The sequence below is a fragment of the Triturus cristatus genome, chromosome 11, assembly GCF_964204655.1.
Source record: "Triturus cristatus chromosome 11, aTriCri1.1, whole genome shotgun sequence".
Lineage (NCBI taxonomy): Eukaryota > Metazoa > Chordata > Amphibia > Caudata > Salamandridae > Triturus > Triturus cristatus.
The window spans coordinates 147,091,534-147,103,763 of record NC_140594.1 but is presented as its reverse complement, the minus strand read 5'-3'; the positions used below and the strand labels follow the sequence as shown (position 1 = coordinate 147,103,763).

The 12,230-nt window shown below is 43.2% G+C and overlaps 1 protein-coding gene across 1 annotated transcript in view; it reads left to right on the top strand.

The window, feature by feature from the left end:
• Positions 1-6,110: 6,110 nt before the first annotated feature.
• Positions 6,111-12,230, top strand: part of TCTN2 (tectonic family member 2) — a 251,876-nt gene continuing 245,756 nt past the window's right edge. The window contains exon 1 of the mRNA XM_085636293.1: positions 6,111-6,286. Within this exon, the coding sequence (XP_085492419.1) occupies positions 6,214-6,286 (73 nt within the window). The 5' untranslated portion in view covers positions 6,111-6,213. The remainder of the gene's footprint in view (positions 6,287-12,230) is intronic.

The window sequence follows — 12,230 nt, the reverse complement described above, 5'->3', positions numbered from 1 at the left end:
TACAAAGTGGCGACGAGGGCCAACAACGGAACACCCACGCAACGGTATTAAAATTACGAGAAGTTTATTGGAGTGTATTTTGGTTAGAAGATGGGACATTTCTGAACAAACCAGCAAAGTCTTCATTAGACAGCAAAAATTCAGAAAACAACGGTGCACTTCTTCGTGGCAGGTTCGAGTAATTTATTCTAAGGAAAATCTTCGTAATATTGAGGTCATACGGAGTTTCAAGCCTGAATGCGTTGAATTTCTTAAAAAAGACTGTAGTCTATGCAAGTTACTTTTGTGAAGAAACGGAGTGCGTACACTACTGTATTCATCTGAAAAGGAAGAAAGAAGTATTCCTCTTCATGCTGCCAACGGTAAATAAAAAAAAAAATAACAAACTGTCAACAAACTGTCAACTGCCGCATTGAACAGCTGAACAGCGCGTCATCTCTGTCGTTCCTGTGACGAAATCACGTACAATCTACAACGTGGCGGCCATTTTAAAAAGGGAAGTCTGCGTTCCAGCGTACGTGCACTGAACGTAAGTGCCATTTTAAGGAAGGAAAACATTGCACACAGCCATGGCAACGAGGCATACATGAGTAGCGCGTGTATCTCCTATTGTGGTTATACCGGAGTGTGCGCGTTGATTCTGAACGTGATCCTACACGAAGATAAACACAAGTAACTTGGTGCTAATAACAAAGGGTTTATATACTTCTGTTAAGGAAAAAAATAATAAAGAATAAACCATTGTGTTTGAACAGCATGAGAACTTTGAGAACCTTAGTGAAGTAAAAAAAAAAATATATATATATAATACTGAACTTCCTTTACAAATAGAAAATACTATTATAAAGCACAATTCCACTATTACTAATTCCATTCAAGTTGTTCTGGCAGCACAGCGATAAAAAGCAAAAACTTAAACCTTTTCAGGAAGTAAAATGGCTACAGGATGCATATGGAATTTATCTCCTCCAGAAACATTTCTACGTGGTGGTGGAGAACCAACACTAAAATGGGAGGAATGGAGAGAATATTTTTTGAATTATATCTCAACCTTGGAGGAGGATGATGAAGTGAAACCTGAAAGGAAATACAAAATGTTAATGCATTGTCTTGGGGCAGGAGGCATAAAGGTTTATAATTCAATAAACAAAAAAGTGAGGGCAGAAAATGAAGGAGATGTATACTTGAATGCTATTGACGACCTGAACACATACTACAAACCAACGGTATGTGTAGGAGTGGATCGTTACAAGTTCTTCCATCGCAAACAGGGTAAAGAAGAATCAATTGATGACTATGTCTCTGTATTGAAAAATCTAGCGATAAACTGTAGATTCGGAGCGCTCCATGATGAGTTTATAAGAGACCAGATTGTGATGCAAGGGTCGAATGAGAATATTCAAGACAACTTATGGGCGAAGGGAGAATATCCACTACAGAATATAATCGATATAGCGCGCAAGGCAAAGCTAACAGGTCGTTGCGCAAAGGCAGTTCTAACAGAAAATAAGGACAAAAAGGATGGTGAAAATATTAACAGAGTTTACGACCAAAAAACGAAGTCTAATCAGAATTGGAGACAGAAAGAATCCAAGCCACCGTTCAGGAGAGATGAAAAACAAAAGTGGGGACAATGTTACAGATGCGGCAGTAGTTCTCACCTGGCGAATGACTTGAAATGCCCGGCACGAGACGCAAAATGCACAAATTGTGGCATCAGAGGTCATTTTTCAAAAGCATGCAATAGGCGGAAGTCTAAGCAAATAAGGATAGTAGACGGTACCGATGAATATGAACAAGAAGAAACAAATGATGAAAACATGAACATGTTCATCTTAAATATTGATGAGGAATAAGACGTAGGAACAAATGACAGAAATGCAACGAAAACGAAGAAACCGATTTGTAATATGACTATTGGTGGAATAAAGATGAGCATCGTTGCAGACTCAGGGTCGCCCTACACGATAATAAATGAGAAAGTATGGTTGGAAAAGTTCAGAGATGTAATTGGAGGTCACTTGAAGAGGCCGGATATAATCATAAAATCTTTCACAGGTGAGCGAATAGATGTTTGTGGATACAGAGACTTAACATTTGAATTCAAAGGCAGAGAAACCGCAGGAAAATTGTATGTTGCAAAGGTTCATCCATCAGTCTTGGGGTGGAAAGACCAGGGAAATTTGGGTATAATGTTAGATCCAACAAAGAGTGACCCAGTACTGAGTGTGACGGAATTCAATGACCCAGCAAGTTCCCTAAAGAAAGAATACCCAAAAATTGTCAGCGGTAAAGTAGGTGCATTGGTTGGATACGAACACAGAATAAGACTTAAGCCAATAAATATACCGGTGGTGCACAAAGTGAGAAACATACCCTTCACCGTAAGAAAAGAGGTGAAAGACCAACTAGATAAACTTCTTGAGGAAGGTATAATTGAGAAAGTGGAAGCGTCAGAGTGGGTTGCACCCTTGGTGATTGCGAAACGACCCGATGGCAAAATGAGACTATGTGTGGACCTTCGTGACCTGAATAAAAGCATAGTAGTTGAACAATACCCACTCCCAAAGATAAATGAAATGTTAGCAACGACAAAAGGAATAAAGTGGTTTTCGACAATAGACTTAAAGTCGGCTTATCACCAAGTGCCACTCCACCGTGAAAGTAAGAAACTAACGACATTTGTTACACAATTTGGATGTTATAAGTTCACGCGTGTTCCTTTTGGCCTCGCATCTGCAGCCGCGATGTTCCAGAGGCTCATGAACAACATATTTGAAGGTGTGCCAGACATCCTAATATTCCAGGACGACATCTTAGTCATGGGTAGGACTAAGGTGGAACACGACAGAAGAGTGCATCAAGTACATTTTGGAGGACAAAGGTTTAACTGCGGAGTACCGAAAATGCAAATTTGCGTGTACGTCTGTAAATTACCTTGGTCATTGCATTACAGGGGACGGTATCAGTCCAAAGAGAGAACTGCTACAGGCGATCAAAGAGTCACCCACCCCCACCAACAAGGATGAGCTGAGGTCATTCTTGGGGATGGTGGAGTTTTACTCCAAGTTCATAAAAAAAAATTCACAGAAAACTCATGAACTAAGACAGCTCATTAAAATGAGAAACGAGTTTGTGTGGACAGCAAAATGTGAGGAAAAGTTCAAGAGTGTGAAGGTTGACTTGTGCACCGCACTTCCCCTTCAGGGATTTGACTCTACCTTGAAAAACTTCGTAACCACAGATGCCAGCAGCAAGGGTCTAGGGGCAGTGTTGACCCAAAAAGACACCAGCGGTAAGGAATATACTGTTGCATTTGCCTCACGTTCACTCACCCCTGCCGAGGAAAACTTTTCAGTCATCGAACGAGAGGCCTTGGCTTGTATGTGGGCTTTGGAACGTTTCAGACATTTCGTGTGGGGCAGGAAGGTGACATTATGCACTGATCATAAACCTTTAACGAAAGTGCTAACAACGAAGGGTTTATATATTGCGTCCCCTAGACTGGCAAGACTATCGGTGCGTTTATTCGATTTCATGTACGAAGTTGAATACGTCCCTGGAGTTAAGAATGTCGTAGCCGATTTTTTGAGTAGGATGCCTGTAGGTAAAGCAAGTGAAGATGAAGAAACAAAAATGGAGGAGAGTGCCATTGCCGGCGTATTGGATCAAGCAGGCGGAATAACCAGGGAGGAATGGTTAAAGGAGCAGGAGAAAGACGAGATACTGAGCAACGTTGTACAGATGATCAAGACTGGTTGAATGCAAAAAACAAAACTTACTGATGAGTACAAAGCGTTCTGGGAAGTAAAGAATGAATTATCATATGAAGACAAGTTCATTTTAAGAAGTGGAAAATATGTCCCACCTTGCACAATAAGGAGTAAAATACTGAAATTGTGTCATGAAGGACATTTAGGAATTGTAAAAACTAAAGGAAGAGTAAAAGAAATGTACTGGTTGCCTGGCATAAATTTGAACATAGAAAGAACGGTAAGGGAAGGTACCTTGTGTGTTAACTCTGACAAGTCACAAGTGACTTACCGACCACCTTTTCGGCCATTACCCATACCAGGAATGCCATGGGAAAGAGTGGGAATAGACGTGATGGGTCCCATTCAAGACAACCATGAAAAATGGTATGTGTTGGTCATGATTGATCATTTAACAAAATGGCCTGAAGTGAGATTCACTAAGGATCCGATATCTAAGAACATCGTGAAGTTCATGGATGAGGCCTTCACCCGGGAGGGTTTACCAAAGCAGATCGTGAGCGATAACGGCACTCAATTTACCTCTGAGCTGTTTCAAAGTTACATCAAGAAAAATGGCATGGTCCATAAGACCACGTCGTTGTATCATCCTGCCAGGAATGGGGCAGTGGAGCGATTTAACAGAGTCATAAAAGGTGTAATTGAGATAGCCAACAGCAACAATCTGGATTGGAAGCAGGAAACCCTAAAGACTGTTTGGGCGTACAGAATAACCCCGTGTGAATCCACCGGCCTCAGTCCTTTTGTAATGATGCGTGGTAGAACCCCATTGTCAAGAGACAATGTAGGTTGGATAAGAACAAGCAAGAGAATAGACTGGTCAGCTCCGCAGGTGTTGCAAAAACTCAGGCAGTCGCAGGCTTCCACTAAAGACTATTATGACAAAAAACACAGGAGTAAGCCTGTAAGTCTAAAGGAAGGAGATGTGGTTAAAGTAAAGAGATGTGGGCTCGTTGCCAAAGGACAGGACAAGTTCACACCTCCGTTAACAGTACAAGAAGTCTACTGCAACTCTGCTCTACTCAGTGATGGTAGAGTGTGGCATTTCTCAAATCTTGCACCATTCAAGCACCAAAGTAGTGACTCAACTACCAGCACATTCCAGGATGGAAAAAATGACAGTAAAAGAGAAAAGGAACAGAAACATCTTGGCTTTTCTGATGAGGAAACTGATTGTGAAGATAACACAGAGGACAGACCAGCTAGTAGACATGGAGAGAGAGTGAGTACCGGAAATGTTGACAAACACTGCTCACCACCAAGGAAGGAGTCAGACGGATGTTGCCTGCATTACCAGAACGATGTAATGTTGACCCCGTTACAACCAGTAGGTCTGGAAGACTGTTAGGGCCACCTACTAGGTTTAGAGATTTTGTTTGCACGTAACCAGTTCTTTCAATTTTCTCCCATCATCTCCCCCACCTTTTCCACAGGAGGAAGATGTGTTGTGTTTTACTATTGTGTCCCTGCGCGGACACTGTATCATTGTGCGCTCTCGGGTGTCACCTCTGGGCACCCTACCGTGAGTGAGGTCACCAGCTGTCAGCTGCCGTTGACAGTTGACAGCTGATCACCCTGCCACCTGCACGTTATTCTGCGTCCAGGGTTTCCCCCTGGACCCGTTGTTGGTAACTAAGAAATAAATGCTTCAGCTTACTACTTCTGGTCGGCGTCTTCCTTTACATGCTCTTAGCACAACTTTAATACGGATTAAACGCTTCAGCACACCCACACGGGTTGATAAACCCTGTACATATGCTGCAATACAATACATAAATCTCAGAAAAGTAACGGATTTCTCTGCAAAAACAGCGGCTCAAAAATGTTCGAATCTATTTCCGAGTTGAGCGGCAAAATGACGGCCTTTTCTGACACTTACCCTGGGAGGTAAACTAGAACAATGCGGTTGAAAGTCATGTAGTATCACGCTTAAGTTAACAGAAAACGTGGCGGCCATTTTACCACGGGCAACATTCATCCGTAACCTGAATAAATAACTCTTTTTAAACATATGGTAAGCAACAAACACTAATTGTTCAGCTAAGAGTCGTATATTTTTCTGAATTGCACAAAAAATCTAGTAAGTTCACCTGCTTAAAATGAGTAGGATTGCTAAATAATTATCTCTCACAATGAATTAATTAAAAGACTCATTCCACAAGAATGACACAGCCTCGAAACAAATGTAAAAACGATTCAATTCGAGACTGCTCGTATTAAGCCTTAATTTGTGGCCTGCACAGTTGAAGTGATGCACTTTGGAAGGTGGCCGTCACGTTTTAATGCGTTCATAAGAGGGGTCAAGTTTAGTCTTATGTCTATGTCTTTCGATAGTTTGACCACAGGAAATGAATAGTCGTTTGGGGAAGTGTTCAATGTTCAGCGGGTTATGGATACGGCGTCTTAGCAACGCTGCCTCTCTGAGGCTGCAGTCTACAGCATGGTCCCGGTTCTTAGACAGCAAGTGACACTGCTCTGGTTCGCTGTGCTCCTAGCACTAACATGGGGGCAAGGTATGGATGAACTTCCTGTGTTCTGCGGTGCTGAGCCGTGTTTATGATGCATGGATTGTGCTTACACGTGGGAGATTTTGAAAAAATAATCTGAGGGATGCATTTTTCCCATTGACTGCTATGGAAGCAGAGGCAGTTTCAGGCGGGAGCCAGCTAATATAAAGCCATGATTGGTTTAAAATATCGAGAGTCTCCCACATGAAGCTGGGCGGTTGGCATGTGTGGTGTATCGTGTGTACGTTTTTTGGGTTGTACATACAGTCTGTGCACGCATGCATTGGTTCACTGCTGTGGGCACCCATGCTTCCCATTTGTTAGAGCCACATGTCTTTTGTATACAAAGGGATGTGCACCCGTCTCTACTGGCATAGCTGCCAAGATTTCAGTTTGCAAGTTTTCATTACACTGATGAGTGTCATTTTGCTTCCTTATGTGTGACACTTTGAGTGACACTTTATAGTGAGTTGAAGAAAGCAGTTATTTTCATGCAATGAGGTAAATATAAGAAAGGGCCAAATTTCAGCAAAATGTGACAAGCTTAAATCTGCCTTAAAACAAATGCAGTGGTCCTGAAGTGTTGAGGTTTCTTTCATTATATGACATATGCCACCTAGCACCTATTTTCCCCAAATGTTCTTTTCACTGTATAAATCTGGGCCCGCGCTGATACAGGAATTTTATCCCAAGATTGATAACTAGCAACACCATTCTTAAATAGACACACACAGGAGAAGTCAGTGATTGCCTGCAGTAACAGGCCTCAGCACTTGTGGTTTTGAACCAGGACACAAGTTCTAAAAAAAGAAGTGGGGGGACTAACCTAGTTAGGCAGTATGCAAGTGACATCACGGAGCACGGCATCACAAGAATTGACATCATAAGAAGTGACATCAGATCAAAAGCCCTCACATATATGTGTAGCAGGTCTATCATGTGTATGTTTGAGCGATAATAGCCAAGTGAGCAACGGAAGATGATATGTGACTTCTACACCTTGCAATCCCCCAGTTTTATGCAGCACATCCTGTACATTAATTTGCAAACTTATAGAATTTATCGTACATGTAATATGCACGTGTTGATGTAAAGCGCCCTGACACCCTGCATTGGGATGAGTTGGGATGAGTTGGGCTATACAAGAAAAAATAGTGGTACTTAAATTATTTCAACGCCTCCTCAGGGGAAGTAAGCTCTATATAAATGCAATTTGTTGTGTTTAAATACTGTGAAAGACCAACACATCTGACAATCTTACAGTGCATGCATATCTCCTAAACAGGGTCTGAACAAAGTGAAAAGCTGCCTCTCTTAAGTATGTGTGAAGTGCTAACAAGGTGTGAGTCTTTGTTTTCCCTCTGCTTCATTTGCATCAGGTGTGAGGTTCCTGACTGCTCCCAGCTAAGAGACTAGAACAAAAGGAGGCCTGATCACCCCTCAAATTCGGCCTTTGTTATGGGCCCTGCAGGAGTCTAAAATAAGAAAGCCCTGTCACTGCCTGTACTGTTGCTTGTTGCAGATGGAAAGCAGACAACATGCAGGCGCTGCTGAAAGTGTCCTGGTGTTTGAAAATTACACCGGGACCAGTTCAGCACATTATTTTGTGGGGCCCAAATTCTTGGCAGGGTGGACGGCGTTAACCCTGCGAAAAGCTGTCCACCCACGTGTACCCCCGACTCATGCCCTGTTTTGAACCATTACCCTTATACTATTAATGACTCATTATTAGTTTTGTATTGCAAGCTTCTTAGGTGCCTCACCCTTTCAGAAGTGAGTCAAGGAAGCGAAGAAGCCCTTTTTGCCCTCAGCTATGAGCAGTCCTAGGGCCTTTTTTCGAATTGTGTGTTAATGGGAAATGCTCCGAGCATATGGAACTCTACCTAGCGACCTGTGATGCAACCTATCCTTCCTTGGCTTCAAAAAAGACCTGAAACTCCTCCAACTCAACACATACTTTAATTCTTAAACCTCTGATCCGGGTTTACCATCCTCGTGCTCAGGACTGAACCCTATGTCATAGTTGGCTATTTGCTTGTTTGCTTGTTTGCTTATGCTGTCTACTGATCCTCTTGAATCTGTCATCATGGCTTCTGTAACTGTGCTTTTGTTGTGTACTATTATCTTTTAGAGTTTCGCCTCATATGTTTATGGTGTTCCTGATTCACCGGATTCGCTCACGACCATGTAAAGCGCTCTGACACCTTCAGGTCTAGCTAGCGCTATATAAAACGTACAAATAAAGTAAATAGATTGGGAAATCCTCAGATTTATTTAAAGCGTGTTAAACCCAGAAGAATCCACTGGTGGCATTTCCTTTGCAATACTATCCCTATGGTGAGGTAAAATAAACCAGTGGATTCTTCACCAGATTTAGCACTTTGTCCAGGAAACTGAAGATTATGCAATAATAGCCACCACTAAATCTTATTTCTAGAAAATTGGATCGCAAAGGAATTAAGTTTGGAGGAACAATCCAGTCTTCCGTTTTTGTTACACAGGTCTCTCTTGACATTATCTCCTCTTCCGATCCTATCTTTCAATTTCCCATTTGTTCCTCTCTCTCTCCTTTTGTTGTCTACCTGCTCCCCACTTTCTGTCCCACCCTTCCCTCTCACGCTACAAATCTCTAATTCACCCCTTAACCACCCACTAATTATTTCCTCTCATCTTGTCCCTCTTGTGTTTTCCTCATTCTCCCTATCTCCTTTCTCTTTCATTCTTTATGCTTTTATAGCTTTTGATTGCTTTCTCTTTTCTTTTCCTATTGTCTGTCCTCCGCTTCTCCTTTTTATAACTCTTGTCTCCCTTCCCTGCTGTCCGTCTTCCTAATTCTTTTGTCTCTCTCCTCCCATCACATCCCTTTCACTGTTCCTTGTGCCTCCTAGTATTCTTTCCTCTAACATGGTTCTTTTTTCACCTTTAGTGTTTCCATGCAGCTTATGTCTCTCCCTCTCTCTTCAATCTCATACTTTATGTCTGTTCTCCTCTCACTTCCCACCCTCCTCCTTATGTATCTCATCACTCTTTAAACTCCTCTGTCTCCCTAGTGTGTGTCTATACGCTTCATCACAAGAGAGGCTATTTTTCTCAAGCACTTTTTTTCTTGCAAGTTCCATAACTTCTTGTAAGCAGCCTTTCTCCTAAACCAAAGACCGCAGTGCAATCCTTAAAGCTTTTGACAAAAGCTTTCACTAATTTTCGTTTTCCTTACGGAAACCAAAATATGTTAACGTTCTTGATGGCTTCAGAAGTGGTAAAAAAATTACCACTTGAGCCAGTGCCACTCATTAAGACCAAGAAAAAAACTTAATTGGGCTATGAATGTCAGAGCTAAATAATTGGGCCTCACACATATTTAGCCAAATTGAATACGCAACAAGGAGTTTTGATATGAAGCAATTAGGTATTAAATTGCAAACTAAAAAGTAAATTGTGTATTCAGGCCTGCATGTATTATGCCTCTCCTCACTGTCTTGTCTGCATGTCCATAAAAGAAGTAACCATGTATTATTGTTCTGTCATGCACTGTGTCGCCTTGTTTACATTTTAAAACTGTGTATAAAAATGAAAAAAAAGAGATTATTATTTGGACAAACAAAGGGAGAAGAATATACCTCAAATCAAACAGAGTGTTGATCTTTGGAATATGGTTCACTTTTACCGACCTGTTCATTAGGGCCACCCCAGGATGTCAGCTGTTCCCAGCGCTGCAGGGCTCACATTTGCTACTGGCGATGCTGAATAAGGACAGGGTGAAGTCTTAACTTTTTAGGTCGATCTTGGCAGTGCATGCTCTGTTCTGCGAGGCATGCTGTATTCAGTCCATGGGCTTTCAACACGGCCATTGGTTGATAATTTGGCATGCTTTTCGAAATTCCTATACTCTGGTTGGTCAATAGTGTCCATCTGTCCTGCCTTTGGGTGCTTGGTTCCCTCCCAGTGGACTTCACTGATTGTTTCTTTTGCTTGGCCAGCTCTGGCCATCAGTTGCCTCCTCGCTCGCACCCCCTCCCGTCATTACTACTGTCACTATATCTACCCAGTGCCGTCCCCACACCACCACCTCCCATTGTCACTGCTTGTGTTAGCATTTTTTTAAACACTGGAGGAGCGGCCATGTAGAGCTTCCGTTATGCTCTCCTTTCAAGATATGCTGCTGCTTCGGGAGGCCGGCGCTTTTAGTGCACAGCATAAAACGCGCACACACAATGCCGCGCTTCATTTTTTACGTCGAACCTAGAGCAGCGCATGCGCTGCTTGCTCGACGTTTAGTAAGGGGGTTTTCAAAGTGCTGCCACAGGCTTTTGGTGGCCTAGCGCTTGCGTTCACGCGCGCAGCCGCCATGTGGGTTTCTGTGCGTGCCTCAATGAGCTTTCACTTTCGTGCTTGTTTATTTTTGCTCGCGCACACAACTCCTGGTCGCGGCCGCACGTTTCCTTTCGGCCAATCATTGTTCTAAAAGCCTCAAGCGTGTTGGTGTGATGTGCACCGGAGAAATCTAGAGGGTAAGTGTGTCGCGTCTCGCTGGTCTGGGCAGAAGCGCTGCTGTCAGCTTCAGCAGCAGTGCTTCGACACGCAGAGCCACGTTACCAGCCCTGCTTGAGCCACCTGTAATTGAATACTTGCTCAGCCTGATGCCCGCTTGCACGCAGGGCCGTATTTCACAGTGAACGCCGGCAAGTGACAATCTTGATCGGCTGATAGCGATAGGGGCCAGAAGGGCGAGTCGCCCCAGGACAGAGGCCCTCTGTTATTGCTAGCACTCAGCGCACCAAACCCCATAACTTTTAAGTTGCCAAATCAAGCCTCAGGCTGTCAAGAGACTTGCGTATCTATCGCAGTAACAGCATTTTGTGCCCACTGAATACAAGCCTCGAGCTGCCATAGACTTTCACCCCTAGTCAAGGGCATCTTCTTTTTACTGGCTTAAAGCCATTTAATTCTTGTTTGAAAATTATTTTTCCATCTGTTACCATGGAAGAGGAATATGCAGGGGAAGAATCTCTACAGGTCTTGCCCTTAGATGATGAATTTTGTGAAGCGATGGATGCTTCAATTCATCAGGCAGTAGCGGCGGCCATGGGGTCCTTTGAGCGCCACATTATAGAGGTTGTATATGCCTGCTAAAATGCCCAGTTACTCTCCAAAATTAACATTGGCATAGCCAATAGGTCTCGCCTTTGGGACCTTATAAGTGTTTAGCCATGCAACAGTTGATGTTGTCGCACCAAGGATATTATGCTGCATAACTAAATACTTATAAGGTCTCAAGGGCGAGACCTATTGGCTATGTCAATGCTTGTTTGCATGGCGCCCGATTTCATCAAATGTGGTGGCTTCGGGAGGCCGGGCGCTTTTCATTGCACCAGTAAAAGTTTTTTGTTCCCACAATAATGTGCTGCATGGCTAAATACTTAGGTCCCAAAGGAGAGACTGATTCTATTGCAAATGCTTTTTCCAATTTGTGAGTGGTAGCCTGTGGGCAGTATGTGCATGAGATCTCTTTGGTCCTGTGTCTGGCCGTTGCTCTCCTGAAACTGCTTAATTGCAGACCAGAGACAGGCCCCAATAGTCAGACCGGTGCACTGAGCAGCAGTGGGACATTGCAAATGCTGCTCAGGTGCTAGTACTGCTGGTTTAACAGTGCTTAGTAAGGCTGTTTGATGGGATGCTCAGGAAGCTGCTAGATCTGTGATTTTAACTCTTTGACCAAGGTTCAACCATTATGGGCCCCTGGGCCACTGATATATGAGAGAGCAGAAGGAGGAGACGACGTAACGTGATGTGATGTGACTTGTGTGAGGGCTGGGATCGGAGGCAGCTCCTCATTGTCCTTGTAACCGGAAAAAGTTAAATACAGCGTGCCAGGCCCATGCTGATTTCCATAGCAACCGGTCACCCCTCTTCAACCTAGGCCCTGCTCCTACATATGCCCGAGGCAGTACCT